Source organism: Peromyscus eremicus, chromosome 19 (genome assembly GCF_949786415.1).
Source record: "Peromyscus eremicus chromosome 19, PerEre_H2_v1, whole genome shotgun sequence".
NCBI classification, from domain to species: domain Eukaryota; kingdom Metazoa; phylum Chordata; class Mammalia; order Rodentia; family Cricetidae; genus Peromyscus; species Peromyscus eremicus.
The window spans coordinates 23,885,450-23,908,452 of NC_081435.1; the positions used below are offsets into that span (position 1 = coordinate 23,885,450).

The window sequence follows — 23,003 nt, forward strand, 5'->3', positions numbered from 1 at the left end:
ACCTTTGCAAATGCCCAGGGGCCTGAGCTCACACTGAAACGGATTCAGCAGAGTGAAGAAGACACTTTGTGTGTTTAAGGGGTAATGCATTCCATGACCCCTAGGAGGCTCCCTACATCTTTTTTTCCCTATATATGCATACTGGTACTAAATACTGAGTTAATAAGGGTCAGTAAAAGTTCAACAACAATGGTACTAAAACATACCAGACAAAAAGAGGTTATCTTGTGGAGCTTCTTTTTGTTGTTGTTGTTGTTGTTGTTGTTTTTCTAGACAGGATTTCTCTGTGTAGCCCTGGCTGTCCTGGAACTCCCTCGACCAGGCTGCTGGAACTCAGTTTCACCAGCCTCTGCCTCCCTCCCGTGTGGTGGGATTAGAGGCATGCACCACCACTGTGAGGCTCTGTGTAGCCCAGGCTGACCTCAAACTCATGGTTCTCCTGCCTCCACCTCCTTGAGCAAATCCTGCTAGTATGTGCCACCACACTGGCTTATGGAGGTCTCTTCTGATTCGCCCTCGTGGCTGCTTTTGTCCTTTGGGAGCCGTTACTGCATCAAGAGTATTGAACACGTGCTCTCTGAGACCTCACAGCCGTCTAAACCGGAATAGCCCTGAGAGACAGCTATCCTAGACGAGGAAGAACGTGTCTAGCATGGGGTTGTGCTGGACAGTGGAGAGTCTTTGATGTCACCATAATAAACAGTTTCAAACTTCAAATCCTTTCTGGACTTTTCCATGTAGTGTTTTTAGAGCACAATTGACTGTGGGTAAATAAAACTGTAGAACCTGGGGAAGGAAAAGCTACTTTTTTTTTTTTTTTTTTTTTAAATTTTGATTATGATTTCAGGTTGGAGAAGAGCAAGGCCAAGAGAATCCTCCTGATCATGACCCAATTCATGACCAAAGTTGGTATCTGGACCAGATCCTCCGAAAGCGACTCTTTGAGGAGTACGGTGTGCAAGGCTGGGCCATTGTGCAGTTCCTGGGCGATGCTGTCTTCATCCCTGCTGGGGCCCCACACCAGGTGGGTTGGCAGTGGAGGCTGGCCGCGCAGCCCCACGGTGGTGCTGGGCTGCTGTCTGTAGCTCTAAGTAGCAGCGTTAGGCTGGTCGCTCTAGTATCGTGACTTGGGAGTTTTTCATTTGATTCCTTGTAACTCTCAATGCTTATTTGGTTGTTTGTTTTGGAGGGCGTTGTTTTCTGGGTTTTGGTTTGTTTTTTGTTTTTTGTTTTGTTTTTGTTTGTTTGTTTTTGTTTTTCAAGACAGGGTTTCTCTGTGTAGCTTTGCACCTTTCCTGGAACTCTCTTTGGAGACTAGGCTGGCCTCGAACTCACAGAGATCCGCCTGCCTCTGCCTCCCGAGTGTTGGGATTAAAGGCATGTGCCACCACCGCCGGCCTGTTTGTTTATTTTTAACATACAGAGATCTGTCTCTGCCTCCCAAGTACTAGGATTAAGGGTGTGTACCATCTAAATTTTTTGTTTTGTTTTGTTTTCAAGACAGAGTCTTGCTGTGTAGCCCTGGCTGTCCTGGAATTCACTCTCTAGACGAGGCTAGCCTGAAACTCAGAGATCCACCTGCCTCTGCCTCTGCCTCTGCCTCTGCAGTTAAAGCAGGCACCATTAAGCCTGGCTCCTAGAGTGTTTTAAACAGTGCAGACTATTACAGAAGTAGAGACAGTTAGGGATCAGCTACCTGAACTATCTCAAACTCCTCATTCTGACTTTCAATCTAGGCTTCTTCCCTGAGGGAATCTTACTAATATATTAGCATTGTGGTAGATATTTTCCAGACCATTTTCTGTGAAAATACTAATGTTTTTATATTTTAAAAGTTGGTTGATTGGTTGGTTGGTTTTGAGACAGCCTGGCTATGTAGGCCTGGCTGGCCTGGTTCTCACTATGAAGATCAGGCTAACCTCAAACTCAGAGATCAGCCTACTTCTGCCTTGTTAATACTGGGATTAAAGGTGTATGCTACCACAACCAGCTTGTTTGGTTGGTTGGTTGGTTTTTCGAGACAGGGTTTCTCTGTGTAGTTTGGTGCCTGTCCTGGATCTCACTCTGTAGCCCCGGCTGGCCTCGAACTCATAGGGATCCACCTGGCTCTGCCTCCCAAGTGCTGGGGTTAAGGCGTGCACCGCCGCCGCCCAGCTTCACAACTAGCTTTTATTGGGCTCTATGTATCAGACTCAAGCTGCCAGGTCTGGTGGCCAGCACACATACGCCTGGTGAGCCATCTCCATCTCAGCAGCCCGTTCTTTTGAACTTGCATTCCATGTTTCTGTAGGATTAACAGAAGACAGTGGCATGTGGTGTAGACAAGAGGATTGCTGAAACCTGGGAACTAAAAGCCAGTATGAGTGACAGAATAAGTCTAACCAAAAAAAAAAAAAAAAAAAAAAAGGAAGAAAGAAAGCGATTGTGTTTTACTATCATGAGCATTTTCTTTCTTTTTTGGTTTTTTGAGACAGGGTTTCTTCTCTGTGTAGTCCTAGCTATCCTAGAACTTACTCTGTAGACCAGGCTGGCCTCAAACTCACAGAGATCCACCTGGCTCTGCCTCCCAAGTGCTGGGATTAAAGGTGTGCGCCACCACTGTAGCTAGAGTTTTCCTGCCTTGCCCACAGTCAGGACAAATCTTTGTCACCTGCCAGTCCCACAGCCGCTCAGACCCGACCAAGTAAACACAGAGACTTATATTGCTTACAAACTGTATGGCCGTGGCAGGCTTCTTGCTAACTGTTCTTACAGCTTAAATTAATCCATTTCTATAAATCTATACCTTGCCACATGGCTCGTGGCTTACCGGCATTTTCACATGCTGTTTGTCATCGTGGCGGCTGGCAGTGTCTCTCTGACTCAGCCTTCCACTTCCCAGCTTTATTCTCCTCCTTGTCCCGCCTATACTTCCTGCCTAGCCAATGACCAATCAGTGTTTTATTTATTGACCAATCAGCAACACATTTGCCATACAGAACATCCCACAGCACACCACTGCTGGGCATTCCTCTTTTTTTTTTTTTTTTCCCCCTGTGTAACTGCCCTGGCTGTCCTGGAACTTCCTGTGTAGATCAGGCTGGTCTCAAACTCACAGAGGTCCACCTGCCCTCCTTCTGAGGTGCTGAGATTAAAGGCGTGTGCTGCCACAGCTTAGTGGCGTTTTCTTATGAGTTACTGAATCTCTAATGTCTACATTTTCCTGCTGTACTTGCCTCATCCCAGGTTCACAATCTGTATAGTTGCATAAAAGTAGCAGAAGACTTTGTATCTCCAGAGCATGTGAAGCACTGTTTCCGCCTGACTCAGGAATTCAGGCATCTCTCCAACACTCATACGAATCATGAGGATAAACTACAGGTAAATAATCTTTCCTGTCTTCCCAGGTAATGCTCACGTAGACACATTCTCCTCATAGGGTATTTTCTGGTGGAGAAATGACTCTGGAAAACTATGTCTGGACGTATAAAGGCTTTCTCCTCCACACATGCCCGATGGTACTCAGTGTGTACGTGCACATACGTAAATGTAATTCTGAGAACACTGACGGCAGCCTCAGCTCTGCTGAACCCCAGGTCCCATTGATCACTTGGTTTTTTTCTGTAATGGTTTCACCATCTGACACACTCTGTTCTCTGACTTGTTCGTGGCTAGCTTGCTAAAATATAAGCTTAATTAAGCTTGGTGAAGGCAGAAGTTTGTCTCGTTGACTTTCCCCAGCACAAATCGGAAACACAGTGCACACTGCAGTTTTGTTAAGTAACAGAAAAGGATCAGTAGAGGCAGAGGGCCTCTGTGTCATACATATACATGAAATACACATATGTACACATACAACACTGTTAAAGTGCCAGTGTGTCCTTTTGTGTTACTTTTCCACCCTAGAAATAATACTCTTCTTCTCAGTCCTTTTAAAGTCTTCAGCCTGACAGTTTATTTTAATAACGTTAGTGAAATCTTCCAACATCACATGTAAAATATGTCTCTTTTAGACAAATGAGAATAGACACATAAGCTTTAGGCCTGGTGGCACAGTCTTGTAATCTCATTACTTGTGAATCTAAATTAAGAAGCTCATAGAGTTAGAGGCCAGCCTTGGCTAAATAGTAACACCCTGTCTCGGAAATGGGGGAGGGGAGCTGGCAAGATGGCTCAGTGAGCAACTGACAGCACTTGCAGCTAAGCCTGGGGACCGGAGACTAGTCACTGAACCCACCTCGTGCAGACATCCCGTTGCCTACCCACGGGCACTGTTTATCGATGTGGGGTCTTGGGCAGGGGTATTTTGGACAGTCTTTTGTCCAGGTTGGCCTCAGCCATTGGGATTACAGACATGTGCCATGGTGCCCGCTCCAGTTCCTTGGAACTTGATCTTCTCAGTCTCTTATCTTTAAACAAGGCTCCTGATAAAATGTACTTCATGGGCTCATGGCAAAGATTAACCAGCAGTCCACCTAATAGCTTTATGACACTGCCCAGCACCTAGTGAGAACAGGAGGGATGGTGTCTGTACACGTTCTTCCTTGAATGTGACCCTCATACCCTGCATGACTTGTAACTCATTGGGGCTTGGTTTGGGAAGCGCATAGGTACTGCCGGGGTGTCCCCATTAGCTTCAGTGGCTTGTTGTTGGAGTAGGTCATGGATCTCATTTGTGAGCTGCCCTGGACTGACAGTGCTAATTCTCTCCAGGTGAAGAACATCATATACCACGCAGTGAAAGATGCTGTTGGTACTCTCAAGGCCCACGAATCCAAACTGGCAAGGTCGTAAGGCCTGGGGACCTCCCAGCTCTCCTGTGAAGCAGGCCTTTCACAACACTCACCAGGGAAGAGCAGGGCTCTCTGCAGGAGCAGCCGCCCTTCCCGAGCCAGTGTGGTCAGTATTAACTCTCCAGCCCCTCTCTCTATGCTGCCTCAACACTGAAGGTCGACACAAGAAAACCGCACTGCTCACACACAGTTTCAGACTCGAAGCCGAGGGTGCCACATTCCCATCCAGTGGCCTTTTGGGAATCCAGGTTGCTTGAACATCGCTGGGCTTTCCTGCACATTCTCCTGGTTGGAGACCATGGAAACCAGGAATGTGGGCACACCTTCCTTCTCTGTTCCTCTTGTGCCTAGCTAAGTGGGACTGTTTGGAGGCGGAGGAAGTCAGAACGGTAAAGAAAGGTGAGGATTGAATGTGCCTGGTGGAAGCCTGGCTGTGTCTCCGCACATGACTTCTGACCTAGCCCATCCCAGGAGGTGGGGGAGCAGCCGTTCCCCATACTCTCTGTGAACATTGGAGTCCTCAGGACCCAGGGAGAGCCCACGGCTTTTCCCAGGAGGCTCCAGGATTAGGAAACGTGTGTATTTAGTGAAAAATAGGTTTGTAGTGAAATAGTTACTATTTCATGAAAGTAGATATTTTTAGAACTTTTGAAATAACACAGTTGTTTTCCTGGACTCTGAGGAAAGGCACATTACTTTAGTCTTCCTTTCAATAAAACTCTTTGAAAAGATCTGATTTTTAGAACTCAGCTGCCCCTTATAGCACAAGATCAGCCAAAGCGTAATTTAGAAGAATTGGCGTTTAATTAAAATTCTTTGAGTTTCTCCCTCCTCTCTGTCTTATCTGGAGGGAACAGTTGTCTGAGAAAGAACTGTGTCATGTCTGAGCTGTGGAGCGCTCCCGTGTGCGCACTGCTGACCCCAGGAGCTGTTTGCCGACTGCCAGCGTTCCACAGGACTCCTCCGATGTTTCCAAATGGGGTGGAAAGTTTGGTTTCCAGTATAAGAGTTCTTTGTTTTTATTTTGGAGTTTTGTCTGGAAATATTTTCAACAAAACTTTACAACTCAGTGGAGTTTTTATTAAGAATTTACTTGGAAATGATGGAATTCACCGGCTCATGGATACATTGGGAAATGTATCTCCTTCCCGGTGTCCCGCCCCGCAGCCTTGGTCACATTTGTTCACAGTTACCTTTTTTTTTTTTTTCTTTTTTTTTTTTAATAAAAGTCATTTACTGTAGAATACTTTTAATTTCACTTTCTGTACTTAATTTTATTGAAGGGCTGATTGGGATTTCCATGTTCTTATTAAAAATCTAACAAATCTGTTTGGAGTAGACAAAATTCTTTGTGTGCCAACCTTTCTAACATCAAGACCACACTGTGGGCAGTTAGAGATGGGGGTTGATTTCAGGTCTGCTTGCCGCCCTGCGCCTGGTGATCACCCTTCACTGTTGCCTTGTGCCCGGGGAGGCTAGGAAGCAACCACCTGAGTTGATTGGTGAGTGGGCAGAGGGATTGTTTCCCTGTAGTTTATTCTCAGTGAACAAAAAGGGGTAGGTGGGGTCCTCCTCCTTTCTCTAGGGTGCAGGACGAGAGAACAGTGCCTTAATGTGCAGCCTGAACAAAACTCCAGGCAAGGTTGTGAGGTTCTGCGGCTGCATACCACAAGTGTGTGGTCTAGGTAACCTCCAACAGTGGAAGGGGACCCAACTGGGGTTCTGTTTATTAAGCAAAAGGAAAGTGTTCTCTGGGTAAGGACAGACTGCATTCTAGGTAAAGGGGGCCTTTTGGGAAGGAAGCAAGAGGCACCATCAGAGGCCCGCTTCTCTGAAACCTGTTTGAAAACACCTTCCAAAGCATTTGAGCCCAGAAACATAATTATCAGGCTACAAATAGACCATTTGTGTTTTTCAAGGGTGCTAGGTTTGAATCAGAGTCTTTGAATTGAAATACAGAGCTGTGAGCATGTCCTTACAGCCTGGATGGGACAGGTTAATAGTGTGGTCACCAAAAAGATTATACCTCAACATAAGGACACCAGGATGCGGCAGCTTTAAAGTGGGACAAGGAAGGAGGGCAATGGAGGAGGGATGCTTTGGAATGAAGTTGCTTTGGTGAAAATCAGGAGGCAAGCTAGCCTACATTCTGGATATAAATGTCTTCAGAATTAGGACATCCGCTACCGGTGGTACTCTCTGATGGGGGTGGAGCTGAGGTCTATGGACTTTTCCCTGGCTTGAGACCCACTCCTCTCTCTCCTACCCCCTCCCCGTGAAATTAAATTCCATATATCCCTAACCCCAGCACAATTTACCACCCAAAAGTCCGATCAAACCATGTGGGCAGGTTCCCTTTAATCTGGGAATTGGCGGTTATTGACGAGGACTGGGGTGGGCAGGTGCAGCTGTGCCTGGGCCCTGGCGCCCAGGTAGACGTCCTTATGGGGCCGGTACAGTGAAAGAGTTTTTGATGGTCAGTGTTTGGAGCATGTAGCCTGTAAAATAAACTTCTTAGTTTCATATCATAACAAGTGTGACTTGGTGGTTTTGTGACCTTCAGCATAGTAGCGAACCAATAACCCCCACCTTCAAGATGAGGCTAATTATAACTTCTGCCTTATAGGGTAGTTGTGAGGATTCAATGAAATAACATGCGAAGCTCTAAACACGGTGCCTGGCAGTTAAGCAATAAAGCAGCTGTTGCCCCTCGGGGGGATATTTAAGCCTTCAACCTGACGTGGGCAGGGCCGGAGGTGGGTGGAAGCTGATGTCAAAGGATGGAAGCAAAAGGGTCCCCGCCGGGAGCTTGGCCTCCAGCTTGAAGCTCAAGCAAAGTGAACGAGCGATTTAGAGCGAGGCTGGGCACTGAGGGTGAAGGCGCATGCCCAGCCCCAGCAGGTGCTGGGGGGGCGCGCCGACACCGCGGCCTCCCCTTTAAGAGCCGCCACCGCCCACGGCCCGCTGCTGCGGCAGGGACCTCCCCTTTAACGGCGGCAACTCGGCGTTCCGCTGACCCCACGGCGGCTGCCGCTGCTAACTGCAGCTCCTGCTGCCTCCACCGCCGGCCTCGGGCAGCAGCATCCTCGCCCAGGCTGGGTCCCCGCCCCACCATGGTGTCCTGGATCATCTCTCGCCTGGTGGTGTGAGTGCGGAGGCAGCGGGGCTCGCCCGGGTTGGGGGTGAGGGGGGCCGGTGATGGAGGGCGCGGTATTCAAGCCTGGGATGGATCAGCCCAGGGTCCCTATGTGGTGTCCCCAGAGACAGAAGACTGGAAGGGGAGCATAGCGGGAGCATGGCAGGCCTGGTTTCCCAGAGACCTCACCCATATTATTTTTAAAACCTGTTTATTCTTAATTGCCTTGCTCCTGCGCCCTCCCCCATCCTAGAGGCTGAGCAGCTACTGATTTATAAGGGGAGGCGGGCACATCCCCTCCCCCACGGAGCAGATCTAGGCTGGAGGAGCCCAGCGTACAAGACCTTCCTTTCCCTCAGGAAGAGTGGGGAACGTGGCAGGAGCCCCATCATTCCAGAGCTCAGATCCCAAAGATTTCAGGCCTTCCTCCTACTTCCACTGACTGTGGATGAGGACACCTGTCCAAGGCATGCAGGAGGGAAGACTGGGCATGGAAGCCGAGGTGCTGAGAGGACAAAGTGTGGGGAGGCGACAGGATGGAGGATGTGTATTATCTGCCTAGGATGGGAAAACATTTGGTGGCCTTAATTCCAGACACACTGTAACAGTCACATTGTGGAGCCATGGCGATGGCACCTCCCCCAGATACAGGAAAACATACCTCCCTCCCCCAAACACACACAAGCCTAGATGTTGGCCCTGAGGATTCTGCCCCACTACCCAACATCAGCACGGGCAGTGAGTGCCCTGCCTTGGCAGGGAAACACCCACACTTGAAGGGGCTGGGCTTGAGAGCCAACCCTCTAGTTTAGGGCTCTGCCCCTCAGCCTTCGTCAGGACTGGCATCCCGATCAGCCCCACCCTTCTCCCCATTCAATGTTGTCACATACTTGTGTCCTGGTTTCCTCTCAGACCACTGGAGTTTCCTCTTCCCACCCCCTAGAGGCCTTATCTCTCTGTGTGGCATTCAGGATGGCTGCTTCTGGCCTGGGCAAACTCCCTACAGGATATATGACTCCTCCCCCCCCATTGATGGGATGCTCAGACATGGTCTTCTCTACCTGACCCCAGACTATATTGACATGGGGTTACAAACCTCTTTGTCTCTTTCAGGGCCTCCTGCACCTGTGCCCTCTGGTCCCAGGACCCCAATAGCTCTCTGACGGCCAGGTTGGGTGCCCTGTTAGGTGATGTTAGATGTGGGGAACTGGTCCTTACACAGCCTGTCTCTGAGACAAGGAAGTGGAGAGTGTGAACAGATGGGCTGAGTGGGCATTAGGCCAAGAAGGAAGACATCTCATGGCAGTGGCCAGCCCCCTCAACTCCTATAACATGCTTGTACATAGCCAAAGATTCTGACGGAAGGGCCCACTTTGGATCCTCCTGCCTCTGGGTCTAGGGAAAGGGCCTCACTCACCCAGGCTGGATGTGTGTCTCAGAGTCTTGACTGCTCTGACCAGAGCTCCCCAGCCAGCTGGCGCTTCTTTGGAGCTCTGTCCCCTTCTGCCTTAGCGCCCCCCCCCCCCAGGGGCTGATGCAGAGCTGGGAGGGAGAAGCGCCCAGTAACCGTGCCTGCCTCCCTAGGCTCAGGGGCTGATGCAGAGCTGGGAGGGACAAGGGCCCAGTAACCATGCCTGCCTCCCTAGGCTCATCTTCGGCACCCTGTACCCAGCCTATTCTTCCTACAAGGCCGTGAAGACCAAAAACGTAAAGGAATATGTGAGTGAACAACTCTTCCCCCGTTAACAAATTGGGAGGGGTGCACATTTTGTCACATTCCAAGTGGGCTTAGAGTGTGGCTTTGTGCCACATTATCCAACAAAGCCCTGAGCAAAAGAGGTTCTGGGATGTTTCCTATTCCCCACCCAGGCTTGGTCTGATTGACAAATGTGAGGTCCTGGGTAACTTTCTCCCAGGACTTCAGTTTAGAGCAGGCAGCAATATGGGGTCCTGGGTTTCCTTGGCTTAGCCCTGGTATTCGGGGACCTTGGGTGTTTACATCCCCTCCGTCCTAGGCCTCATTTAATACTACCCTTTGTCCCTCAGGTAAAATGGATGATGTACTGGATCGTCTTTGCCTTCTTTACCACAGCTGAGACACTTACGGATATAATACTGTCCTGGTGAGGTCCAATGTCACCTCCTTGCATCTCAAGACCCAGATTTCTTTCTTCCTCTAGCCAGGCAGATAGGCAGAAGATTGGGACCCCAACTCCCAACAGTCCCTCAGTGTCCTTAATACTGCTCCTAAGGCCTGATATCAGCATAGTAAGAAGCCGGGCATGGCGGCCCACGCCTTTAATCCCAGCACCTGGAGGCAGAGGCAGGAGAATCTCCATAGCAAGTTCCAGGACAGCTGGGGCTACCCTAGCTCAAACAGAGAGGGAAAAGCCAGAACCTCCACATTTCTTCCTGGTGACAGCCAGCCACAGCACCACAGTGGGATTCAGTGAGTCTGTATCTGCTCCTTCATCCTTTCTGGGACAGTAGACAGATGACCAGTCTCTAAATCTCATCTTCCTTGTTTGTGGGACAGGCATGTAGTTCAAGCGTGTGGACACTGGATGCTGTATTTCCAAGGCATTGCAGGCACTAATAGGCCTGAAGTGTAGGCGCGTTATAGGGACAGGGACTATGTCTGAGTCCACTCAGAAATGTTCACCGCATGAGCAAGCACCTCTTGAAGAATACCCAGTACAGGGAACTGGAGTCACCTGGCATCCCAGCACTGGGGACCTTAAGGTGGGGAGTATCATTGCAGTTTCGAGGCCAACCTGGGCTACAGAATCTCAGGGCAGGGGCCAGCAAGGTAGCTCATCAGCAAAGCTCTTGCCACACGAGCCTGATGACCTGAGTTTGATTCCTGAGAGCCATGTAAGGGGGGAAGGAGAGAAGTAGCCCCAGATACTGTCTTCTGACCCCCACACATGCACTATGGGAGGAGCCTGCACCAACACACACACACACACACACACACACACACACACACACACACACACACCATATACATGATTATGATTTTTAAAAAGAGGCAATAGCATCCAGGCAGTGGTGGCACACGCCTTTAATCTCAGCACTCAGAGGCAGAGGCAGGCAGATCTCTGTGAGTTCGAGGTCAGCCTGGTCTACAGAACAGGACAGCCGGGACTGTTACACAGAGAAACCCTGTCTCAAAAAACCAAACAAAAGGCAATTGCTTACTGGCCTCAGCCATGTTCCTTCCTAAGTCTGCTGTTTTGTTTTGTTTTGTTTTTTAATTCAAAAAAGCATAATTTTTCTTCTTCTCCTCTCTTTATTCTCTCTCCCTCTCCCTTTCCCTCCCTCCCCCTCCTCCTCTCCCTCCCCCTGCCCCTCCCTCTCTCTTCCTCCCTTTCCCCCTCTCTTTTCTCCAGACAGAGTTTCACTATGTATCTCTGGCTGGGTTGGCTGGAACCCTTTATGTAGCCCGAATTGGCCTCAAAATTGCAATGATCCTCCTGCCTCAGCTTCCCAAATGCTAGGATTACAGGTGTACACTGCACCACTATGCCCAACTTCCTCTTAAAAAAGAAAAAAAGATACTCACGTGTGTGGGTGTTTGGCCTGCATGTCTGTCTGTGCACCACCTGTGTGCCTGGTCCCAGAAGAGGTCAGAAGAGAGTGTCCTCAGTCAGATGGCCTGGAAATGGAGTTACAGTTGTCAGCCACCACGTGGGGGCTGGGAACTGAACCTAGGTCCTCTGTAAACACAGCAAATTCTCTTAACCACACCCTGGGTCATCTCTTTTCTTTTTTTTCAAGACAGGGTTTCTCTGTGTAACAGCCCTGGCTGTCCTGGAACTTGCTTTGTAGAGCAGGCTGGCCTCGAACTCACAGAGATCCACCTGCCTCTGCCTCCCGAGTGCTGGGATTGAAGGTGAGCGCCACCACACCTGCCCACCTCTTTTCTAAACGTGTTTTCCTTGCTACTTGGAGCTTCTCTAACGTTTTAGGCTTCTTTAGGCTTTCTCCACCACATGACAGCTTGTCAGCCATGGGTCTGGCCTCCGTGCTGGCTTAAATGGCATGGTTTTCTTCCTTCTCTTCCATTCTCCTCTTCCAGGAAGCTGCCAAGTTTGAAGCTTGCCTGCCTGGAAATTGTTTGTTTGTTTTTTCTTTTCCTTTTTTTAAGAAAATATTTATTATATATAGTGTTCTGCCTGCACATAAACCTTTATGCCAGGAGAGGGCACCAGATCTCACTGTAGATGACTGTGAGCCACCATGTGGTTGCTGGGAATTGAACTCAGGACCTCTGAGCCATCTCTCCAGCCCTTGTTTTCCTTTTAAACTCTAATAAAGTTGTCCTTGACTTCAAAAACATTTTTAAATAAGAGACAAAAAAACTGTAAAGATTGGAAGACAAAATATCATTTCATTTGTAGATAAAGCCCTTGTATTTGCCAGCTATAGTTTTAGTAGAGAGAGATAATTTAGAGATTTGTTAAAAGATTCAGGTGCACGCCTTTAATCCCAGCACTCAGGAGGCAGAGGCAGGCAGATCTCTGTGAATTCGAGGCCAGCCTGAGGTACAGAATGAGTTCCAGGACAGGCTCCAAAGCTACACAGAGAAAATCTGTCTCAAAAAAAAAACAAAACAAAACAAAAAAAGATTCAGGGTGGGCCGGTTGGTGGTGGCGCACGCCTTTAATCCCAGCACTTGGGAGGCAGAGCCAGGTGGATCTCTGTGAGTTCCAGGCCAGCCTCGACTGTTACACAGAGAAACCCTGTCTTCAAGAACAAACAAAAACAAAACAAAAAGATTCAGGGTGGTAAGTCTAGATTCCCTGGGTACCAGTGAAGGAGAGGACTTTGAGGGCTTTGTGAGGATGTAGAAGACTTGAGGGAGGTTGTGGCCTGGGCATAAAAGCCTGTGGCAAACGGAGAACAGTACTCAAAAGTCCAAGGACCTGAGTACCTGTTCCTGAAGCAGAGGACCCCTTGCACCTAGGGATCCAAGGCTAGCATGAACAACGCAGTGACACCACATCTCAAGAAAAATTCTAACAAAGATATTGTCGGGCTAGGGAGATGGCTGGGTGGGTGAAGCCTGATGGTTAGCGCAGAACCCATGTTTAAAAGGCGTGATGGCGCATGCCTATAAATCTCAGCTCTTGGAAGTAGACACAGGTGGATTACTAGGGCTTGCTAGCTCCAAGCCAGTGAGAGAACAATACCCAGGTTTGACCTCTGGTCTACACACTCGTACACACACACACACACACACACACACACACACACACACACACCCCAATGAGCACATAGCAAGCACAGCTACTTGGGGGGCTGAGGAAGGAAGACTACAGACCCAAGAGCTGCCTAAGCAACTTAGTAAAAACTAAAAAGTCAAAGGCTAGGGATAGAACCCAATGGTTGAGAGCCAAGCATATTTGAGGCCAATACTAAAAAAAGAAAAAAAAAGGGGGGGGCAGATTGTATGGCAGCAAGGATCGATCCAGACTCCATCCTGGTCCTCTTCACAGAAGGAAGGCAAGAACCAGGAAGACAGGAGACCTCAGCACAGGGGGCTTGGGAAGGAGAGATGCTGGTTCTTAGGGGAAGCGGAAGGAGAGCTGCTTGATGGGGAAATTCCTTCTGGGGTCTCTTTTTGCTTTAGTTTTTGAGATAGGGTCCCATGTTCCCTGGGCTGACCCTGAACTACCCATGTAGCTGAAGATAACCTTGAACTCCTGATCCTCCTGCCTCCACTTCCCAGGTACCTGAGATTCAGGATAATACCCCACGCCTGGTGTTTGTTTTGTGGTTTAAGATAGGGTCTTAGGTAACCCAGAGTGGCCACAAATTTGTGATCAGCCTGCCAAGTACAGGGATTATAGGCATGCACCCCGATTGGGGTGACTTCTTAGTTCCCACATGGAGTCTCAGTTTAGCCCCCCACCCCCTCCCTCCCGGTCCTCTTGGAAACCTGGTGGCCCCAGAGCCCTAAGGGGTGGGAACTGTCTAGCGTCAGTGCCACTAAATCCAGTGTACCCCTTAACTCATACGCTCTGCACGCACCTCTGTGCCCCCAACAGGTTCCCCTTCTACTTCGAGCTCAAGATTGCTTTTGTGATATGGCTGCTGTCTCCTTACACCAAGGGTTCCAGCGTTCTCTACCGCAAGTTCGTGCACCCTACGCTGTCCAACAAGGAAAAGGTTTGCCCCCACCTTTGCCCAGCCTGGCCCAGCTGAGGCCTTCCCCTGCCTGCAGCCACATACATTTCCTGTGCAGCGTCCTCGCGGAGCCTGGCTCCCCGGGTCGGGCGGTGTCTTTGCCCAGGTGTGAACAAAGGTAACTTGCCGGCTGCCTTACCTCTCGGGTCTCCCATCCCTCCAGGAGATCGACGAATATATCACACAAGCCCGAGACAAGAGCTATGAGACCATGATGAGGGTGGGCAAGAGGGGCCTGAACCTGGCCGCCAATGCCGCAGTCACAGCTGCCGCCAAGGTGAGACAGGGTGGGTTCAGACTCCCCGGGGCTCCCACCCTGTTCATCCACCCTGTCTGCAGGCCTTGGAGGCTTTGGGCTGTGCAGCTCGAGACTCCAGCCTCGTTTCTTCTACTCTCTGGTCAGTTTCCTCCTCTGGCCAAAGGGAGAGATATCCCAACACCATGGTAACCTCTGTTTCCACCCCGCCCTCCCTCCATCCCTCCCGCTCTCTTGGTGCGTGGTGGTAACCTTAGGGCCAGGGGGTGCTGTCTGAAAAGCTCCGGAGCTTCAGCATGCAGGACCTGACTCTCATTCGAGATGAGGATGCGCTGTCACTGCAGGGACCCGATGGCCGCCTCCGACCTGGCCCTGGGGGTCTCCTGGACACCATTGAAGACCTAGGTAATGGCAGGCATGGGGCTGTGGGAAAGAGGACAGGGTTGAAAAGCCCAGCCTTTATTTATTTATTATGTATACAGTGTTCTGCCTGCATGCCAGAAGAGGGCATCAGATCTCATTACAGATGGTTGGGAGCCACCATGTGGTTCCTGGGAACTGAACTCAAGACCTCTGGAAGAGCAGCCAGTGCTCTTAACCACTGAGCCATCTCTCCAGCCCCCCCCCCCTTATTCTCCTTTCCTCCCCTAACTAGGAGATGACCCTGCCCTGAGTGTAAGGTCTAGCACAAGCCAGGCGGAACTCCGGACTGAGACCTCAGAAGATGACCTGGGAGATAAGGCCACCAAGAGGACCAAATCTATCAAAAAAGTGCCCAAAGCTGAGGTGAGACTGCAGGATTTGGCCTGGGGGAACGGGGCCGCTGGCGTGGGACCGGGCTGAGCCCCCATCACCCTCTCTCCATAGCCAGTGGCTTCCAAGACGCTGAAGACCCGACCCAAGAAGAAGAGTTCTGGAGGGGGCGACTCAGCCTGAGGTCCTCCCCTCCCCCGCCCCTCCAGTGTAAGACAGTAGCGAGCACTGGGAAGAGCTGCGGCCCCAGCCCCCGCTCCACAGTGGGCCAGCAGCCCACGTGTTTCAGACCCGAGAACCCCCTAGATGGCTGTTTCCCGCGCCCCCTCCCCATGGACACTCCTCCAGAGGGGGCTTGGCAAAGAGGAGGGAGGCGCAGCTGTAGGGTCGAGGACCGAAGCCGATGACTGAGCCCTGGAGGAGGTGGGGGCTCCCTGGCCAGCCCTGCTCTTCTCGCTGCTCCAGCCCCGCCCCGCCCATCCAGTGCCTTGCTGAAGACCATGGCCAGCCCCTTCTCTGAGGCCCGACGTGCCTCCACCGCTCTTCCTTGAATAGGGGTAGTGGCCACAGTCCAGACAGACCAAGGAGGGGGCCTTAAGGCACCTCGAGAAGGGGAAGAAATGGGAGCAGATCCGAGGGGGGGGGAGGGTGTCACTCGGGCACAACTGTGAGTGGCAGACGCGGGCTGAAAATGAGCAACATGGCCTTGCCGGAACTGCAGCTGATAGGGCTGTGTACGCTCTACATCACCGCCAGAAAGAGGAGGGATTCCAAGGGTATGCATGCTGGGGAGGTTGGGAAAAGTGGTCACTTCCTCCCTCCTTCAGCCCTGGTCTTTCTTCCTCTTTATCCTCCCCTGCTGATCTCTCAGAGGACCCGAGCCCTTGACCAAGGGGTCTCTCCCCCATCCTTCCATCCTGGGTCTTTTACCCATTCACGCCCCTAGGCTGGACTCCTTCTTTCCTAGGGCCCACTGTAGAGGTCCTGCCGAGCTGGCTCCTTTCCTCTCCTGTCAAGGGGACCCGTCCTACCTTGCCATGGGGTCCCCTTCCTGTGCCAAGCAAACCCCTGTCAGAACCAACCTGGACCGCTCCCCCTGGTCCTGGTTCTACCAGCTTTTTAGGGCCAAGTGGAATCCGGGAAGAAGGAAGAGAGACGAGCCAAGAGGCCCCTGATTCGGTAGTGCCCACTGGATGAGCCAATAAATGAAACTCTGCCACCTCCTCCATTATGGCCTCTGTGTTGTTCTTGTCCCACCAAGACAATAAGTGGGAAGGGCCCCCCTGAAAAGTAAGACCCAACTGTGAGGGGCATAGCAAAAGACAGAGGCAGGTGGATCTCTGAGTTCGAGGCTAACCTGGTCTACAGAGCAAGCTCCAGGACAGCCAGGACCACACAGAGAAACCCTGTCTTGAGAATAAATAAATAACAATAAGAGATCCTTCTTACCCACTCTGGAATCCTCTCGTCAAGCCCTCTGAAGGCATCCCTTTCACTGTTGGCCCTTGTCTATTTCTATTGCTTTGATAAACACCATGACCCAAAGCAACGTGTAGAGGAAAGAGTTTATTTCAGGTCACACTCCATCCCTGAGGAAAGTCAGGGCAGGAACCTGGATGCAGGAACTGAACCAGAGGCCACGGAGGAACACTGCTTACTGGCTTGTTCCTATGGGTTGTTCAGTCCACATCTGTATATGGAAGACCACCTTCCCAGGGGCGGCACCAGCCGCAGGGAGCTGGGCGGTCCCACATCTGTCATTAAGAAAATGCACCACGGGCATCCTATCTGATGGAGGCAATTCCTCAAGATTTCCCCTTCTCAGATGCCCCTCGCCTGAATCAAGTTGACATAAAAACTAGCCAGCACAGCCCTGGAGGAATTTGGCTTTTTTTTTTTTTTTTTAATTGGAAAGGAGAGGAAGAAGGTACCAGTCAAGGAAGAGACTCATTCTAGAAGATTCCTCATAAAGTAAAGTTAGTACCATGCTAGCACTTACATATAGCCAGGAAAACAGGTCAGGCATTCTGTATAAATTTGATTTGTTACATATCACACACACACACACACACACACACACACACACACACACATAATGGTGGCTAGGTTAGGAGACCATTGCCAGATTCTGCATGGCCAGACTTTACATATACATCTGGGGTTTTTTGTGGCAAAAGGCATATGTGCAGATTTCCAGGCTCCCTGTTCTGTTGCCATGGAAACATTCAGGCTTCCAGAATTCTGGGCACAGGGCCTGCTTCCTGTGGTGCAGGGGAGGAGAGGAGAGATGGAGGGTGACAGAATGGTTGGAAAGCCTTTTAGGAGAAGGTTGGCTAGTGGGACACGCTGGCTCTGGGTGACCCCACGCTGTCCCCTCATTCCCCAGGTCCACCTGCCCTCTCTCCTCTCCCTCAGATCTTCTCAGGCTGGAGGAGTATAAAGGACATCGGTTAGAGCTAGGTGGAGGCCACTAAATCACTGCCTGGGTCCTCAGTGGGCTTTGAGAGGCATTAGCTTTAGGGCAGGGGTCTAGTGTTATGTCACATGATCAGGCTCCTGGGAACATCAGGCAACCCTCCGGGCCTGTGTTCCAGACTGTGATGGCCTCAGGCCTGAAGCTGCGTTAGCTGGCTTCTCCCTTTCTGTGGGTGTTCCAACCTCCCAAGAACCTGCTTAAAATGGGATTTCCAGGCCCTGACGTCAGAGGGAAGCCAGCAGCTCCCTCCGCCTGTGCCAGCTCTACCGTGATTAGCAGAGCTAAGCGCAGCCTTGCTCAGTCTGCAAGGAGGCAATGCTAGCAGAGGAGGGAGGAACGTGGAACCCTAAGCAGTGGTCCCTGTATCTGCGGCATCCCGGGGCGGGGGCGGGGTGGGGGGAGACACACACAAGAACAAGCTGTTTCCGGGTCGAAAGACCCTGCTGGCTTCCCTGTTAACTTAAAATTCAGCTAGTGCGTGATCATTACCCTCCCAAGCGCCGTAGTTCTTTCCTCTCGGCGCTAGGACTCACGCCTGGCTTGAGGAAGGAAACGGGCATCTCAAGTCAGTCCCGAGAGCTGGACAGCGGCTTCGGTTTGGGTCTTACCCAAGCGTAGGCTGTGGGAGCTCTGCCTGCAAGGAGACGAAAGGCCCACTAGGTGGCGCAGCTCCCTCCTGTTGTGAGATTCCATCTTCAAGCAGAGAACAATCTCTCCTGGAGACCAGAAAGCCTCATACTCTACTCCACGGAAGAGGAGACTAAAGTGGGGGCAGGGAGCATCTTTGAGGGTAGACAGGACAGCTGGGGGTTCTCCAGAAATCTCTGGCCAAACCCAATCTGTGTGCACCCCCACCACTCAGAACAGGAGGTGAACACACAGACTCAGAAAATAAAACCTTCTGGAAAGGATCCTGCACAGTTCTGGGTGCGGGGAAAAAATGCCAGGCTTCCTCCAGGAGGGACCTAACCTGGGCTTCCACACTAGCATCTGAGAGATACCTAGTGAAATGGATTTCAGGGTCAGGAGAGGAGAGGGGCAGAGCTGGGGGTTGTGGGGAAAGATTTCCACATAGTTGATGAACCCCTGACCTGGCCACAGTGGCATCCCAGGCCTGCCCCAGGCTTCCCTAACCCCCAGCCTTTTCCATTGTTTTCATCAAGGATAACCCCCCTCCCCAACACACACACACAACCCCCAGAATCCCCAAGTATTCTTGCAGGGTCTGGCAGGGTAGAGAAGCCTCCTCAATGACCTACCTTTCTCTGACCTCTCCCCCAAACTGACCCCAGGCAGCCCTGTCTCCCTGGTGAATTACCCTCTCCTTTTGTCCCAGCCAGATGAGTGATCAATAAATAATGTTGCCTGAAATATTGATGGGGTTTTACACCAGCATCCCTTAGCTGTGCCTGGCAGGGCCATGACCCTCGGATTCACGGTGCCAATAAAAGTTTTCTCTTAGGCCAAGATTTCCACCTGATCCCATCTGAACCAAAATCATGACTCGGTTTCACCAAGAGATGTGAGAGATTAACTTAACCGGGCTGCCTGAGAAGGGTAGTTCGGCGGAAATGAGCAGAGACCTTTCCCGATTGATTTCCGGTGATGCCATCGGGATCCGACTTCTGTCCACCTCGGGCCTGCCAGGTCCACTTTCGGAGTGGCCCAAGCAGAAGGTGCCGACGACGAGGGGGGATGGTAGAGAACACCTGTAATCCAAGCCCTCAGAAAGAAGAGGCAGGCCGGGCGGTGGTGGCGCACGCCTTTAATCCCAGCACTCGGGAGGCAGAGCCAGGCGGATCTCTGTGAGTTCGAGGCCAGCCTGGGCTACCAAGTGAGTCCCAGGAAAGGCACAAAGCTACACAGAGAAACCCTGTCTCGAAAAACCAAAAAAAAAAAAAAAAAAAAAAAGAAAGAAGAGGCAGAAGAATTGCTCCAAGTTGAAGCTAGCCTGGTCTCCATAGGTTCCAGACTAGGCAGGACCACATAGGAGACTCTGTCACAACAAAATAAAACACACAAATGAAATAAAAGTGCCAAGTGGCAGTGGTGGCGCACGCCTTTAATCCCAGCACTCGGGAGGCAGAGCCAGGTAGATCTCTGTGAGTTCGAGGCCAGCCTGGTCTACAGAGCGAGATACAGGACAGGCACCAAAAACGACACAGAGAAACACTGTCTCGGGGGGGGGGGGGGGGCGGGGGAGAAAGAAATAAAAGTGATCATGTGATCAGACGTCTCTGGCCCAGGTCACTTGCATCTGGTTTATTCTCCAGCATGAAGGGTAAGAAGAGGAGGAAGAGAGGGGAGAGTTGGAGATGAAGGAAGCTCTTGCACTAACTCACGCCCCACCCTCCCCACTTTGTGCTCAGCAGAAGCCGTGTCTACTCAAATCATTGTTAAGTCTGTCTGCCCAAGAACCCCCGCTCTCCTGCTTCACTAGGTCTGCTCCTGAAGTGCACAAATCTCAGCTCAGATGTTATCCCCTCACCCCCAAGCTGCCAGGTGTCCCCTCCAGGCCGCCATCACATCTGTCCTTCCTGCTGTCATCCTCAGCCCGGTTCCTCAGTGCCTGTTTTGGAGTCTATTTCTCCATCAGACCGCAAGCCCTTTCTCTCCCACAGATGGGAGTCAGCGTTCCAGCCACATTCAGTTCTCGCTTTAATTCAAATGCTAAATCGGGAAGAAGAGCAGTTTCACACTCCATATTTAGTCTGGGAGAGAAAAAGTGAGACAGCATGGATGTTACCAGGGAAAGAAGGCTGGGCCTGGGCTTGAAGATGGTGGAAAACCTACCAGAGCCCAAGAGAAGAGCATGAAGCCCTTGGCACCTCCTGAAACTGATCACCCAGAGCCCCAGTCGGTGAAAGACCCAGGTCCTTTCCCCCACCAGCTCACTCAGCATTCCCTCAGAGAATGTGGCCATGGCTGAGGGAAGCCAAGGGATAAGAGCTACCCAGAGCCAGGCCGTGGTGGCACACTCCTTTAGTCCCAGCACTCGGGAGGCAGAGGCAGGCGGATCTCTGTGAGTTCGAGGCCAGCCTGGGCTACAAAGCGAGTTCCAGGAAAGGCACAAAACTATACTGAGAAACCCTGTCTCAGAAAAACAAAAGCAAAGCAAAACAAACAAACAAAAAAGAGCTACCCAGAACAGCGGCTGTGGCACTGTATACCTGGAACAGCACTCAGGAGTTAGAAACAGGGAATTGTGGGCCCAGACTAGGCTGAGCTGTATAGGAAGACCTGTCTCAAGAAAACAGTACAACTGCAATATCAAAAAGCCTATCCAGAGAGGCACAGGTAGCCACGGGCTATCACCCATACCATATGGCTATCCCCATAGGATAATAAATTAACTCTGCATCCACAGCACTGGGACACCAATGTTTTCAGCAGCCTTATTCACGGTAGTAAAACAAAATAAAACAAAACAAGAAACAAGGGGTGAGAGAGAGAGCTCACTGGTTAAGAGCACCTGTTGCTCTTAGGGACGTGGGTTCAATCCCTAGCACTCACGTGTGTTTCACAAACTCCATTTCCAGGGTATCCGAGATGCCCTCTTCGGACCTCCCCTGGCACCAGGCACACACACGGTGCATAGGCATACATGCAGGCAAAACATTCACACACATAAGACAAAAATAATATTTAAATGGGAACCTCCCCACCCATCCATGTTCAGATAAGTGGACACACAAAATGTGAAATATACATGGCATGGTGGATGATTTGATCTTCATACAGGGATGCTACAATGGGAACAGTCCACGAAAGCCGGGGGTCATAGCACAGACTTTTCATGCCAGCATTTGAGGGCGGAGACAGGTACATCTCTGAGTTCGAGGCCAGCCTGGTCTGCAGAGCAAGTCAAGTTCCAGGACAGCCAGGGCTACACAGAGAAACCTTATCTCAAAAAGAAGGGGGAGGAGGAGGAGGAGGAGGAGGAGGAGGAGGAGGAGGAGGAGGAGGAGGAAAGAAAGAACAGTTCATGAAAACATCATGCCAAATGAAATAAACCAGACACCAAAGACTACACAGTGTGTGCTTGCCTTATATGAGGTTCCAAGAGGAGTCAAATGCATACACAGAGGTTAGCAAGGGTTGGGAGAAGGGGATAGAGAGCCGTTGTTTAATGGGCATAGACTTTCTATTTGGAAGGATTAAGACATTCTGGAAGTGGGCCTGGAGAGATGGCTCAGCAGTTAAGAGCAATGCCTGCTCTTCCAGAGGACCCAGGTTCAATTCCCAGCACCCACATGGCAGCTCACAACTGTCTATAACTCCTGTTCCAGGGGACCCAACACCCTCATACAGACATATATGCAGGCAAAACACCCATGTACATAAAATACAAATAAATAAATTATAAAAAAAAAAAGAAGTTCTGGAAGTGGATAGTGTTGATAGTGAATGTAAGTAATATCCCTGGGTCATAAATATAAATTAAGTGCTACAATGGTAAACTTTATGTGTATAGAGACAGGTTATCTCTACATAGCCCTGGCTGTCTTGGGACTCACTATGCAGACCAGGCTGGCCTTGAACTCACAGAGATCTGCCTGCCCCAGCCTCCCAGACAATCAATTTTTCACAGTGTTAGGAATCAATCATAGGACCTCCTGTGTTCTCTCTAGGCAAGCATTTTTACCCTGAGTCCAGTGTCAGCTTCAAGGCATGCCATGTTAACACTGTACCTAGACTGGAGGGAAATTGAGTCTCCTAAGTTCCAAAGACCCCCTCCACCTGCCTGCTGGTAGGAGCAGCAGGGCTGTCTACGCACAGAGTAAGGCGGAGTCCTCCTTGCATACTCTAAAGGCTTCAGCTACCCTTCCCTCCACAGCCACTCAGCATGATCACCTGCAGGAAGCTCTTCTCCTGGTGTGAGGTACCACTACCCCTGTACAGCTTATCTTGATTCCAGAAGTCCGCGTCCCACGTGGAGGGAGCTGATAGGAGGATGTCTGGAGAAGGAAAGAGGACAGGCCCCTTCTATCCAGACTCCTGGCTACCATACTGTCTCCGTGCCGAGAGAAATGGATAGCCCTATGAGCTGACTCTCTTTGAATTCGGTTGTCCATTTGTCTCAATGTCTTTCTGCCTCGGAGTGGATGCTGCCTGTGGGAGCCCCAGCAATAGCATGTGCTGATGCTTCCAGACACACTCTCTGTTCTAGATCACATCCTGGGCCCCATCTCCCTCCTTCAACCCCCCACCTCAGTGTCGAGACAGGGTTTCTCTGTGTAGCCCTGGCTGTCCTAGAACTTGCTCTGTAGACCAGGCTGGCCTTGAACTCAAAGATCCACCTGCCTCTGCCTCTCAAGTACTGGGATTAGAGGCATGTGCCACCACCGCCTGGCTCTTTTCTTTTTTGTTTTGTTTATTCAGGACATTTTGTTTTTGTTTTACTCTGTAAACCAAGCT

The 23,003-nt window shown here is 50.7% G+C and overlaps 2 protein-coding genes across 5 annotated transcripts in view; both read left to right on the top strand.

Annotated features, from left to right (window-relative positions):
- Window positions 1-6,100, top strand: part of Kdm3b (lysine demethylase 3B) — a 66,133-nt gene extending 60,033 nt beyond the window's left edge. For both annotated transcript variants that reach the window (XM_059245850.1, XM_059245851.1), the window contains 3 exons: window positions 848-1,024; window positions 3,226-3,360; window positions 4,693-6,100. In XM_059245850.1, the coding sequence (XP_059101833.1) occupies window positions 848-1,024; window positions 3,226-3,360; window positions 4,693-4,773 (393 nt within the window). In that variant the 3' untranslated portion in view covers window positions 4,774-6,100. The remainder of the gene's footprint in view (window positions 1-847; window positions 1,025-3,225; window positions 3,361-4,692) is intronic.
- Window positions 6,101-7,735: 1,635 nt separating this feature from the next.
- Window positions 7,736-16,337, top strand: Reep2 (receptor accessory protein 2). Of its 3 annotated transcripts, none has more exons than XM_059246396.1 (9): window positions 7,736-7,917; window positions 8,268-8,375; window positions 9,555-9,627; window positions 9,955-10,031; window positions 13,962-14,082; window positions 14,264-14,377; window positions 14,614-14,761; window positions 15,012-15,142; window positions 15,224-16,337. In XM_059246396.1, the coding sequence occupies exons 1-9, from the start codon at window positions 7,886-7,888 to the stop codon at window positions 15,290-15,292; spliced, it is 873 nt and encodes a 290-aa protein (XP_059102379.1). In that variant the 5' UTR covers window positions 7,736-7,885; the 3' UTR covers window positions 15,293-16,337. The 3 variants fall into 3 exon arrangements, with proteins under 3 accessions (XP_059102379.1, XP_059102380.1, XP_059102381.1); XM_059246398.1 differs by having other exon boundaries at window positions 7,755-7,917; window positions 8,272-8,410; XM_059246397.1 differs by lacking the exon at window positions 8,268-8,375 and having other exon boundaries at window positions 7,737-7,917.
- The last annotated feature ends 6,666 nt before the right edge of the window (window positions 16,338-23,003 follow it).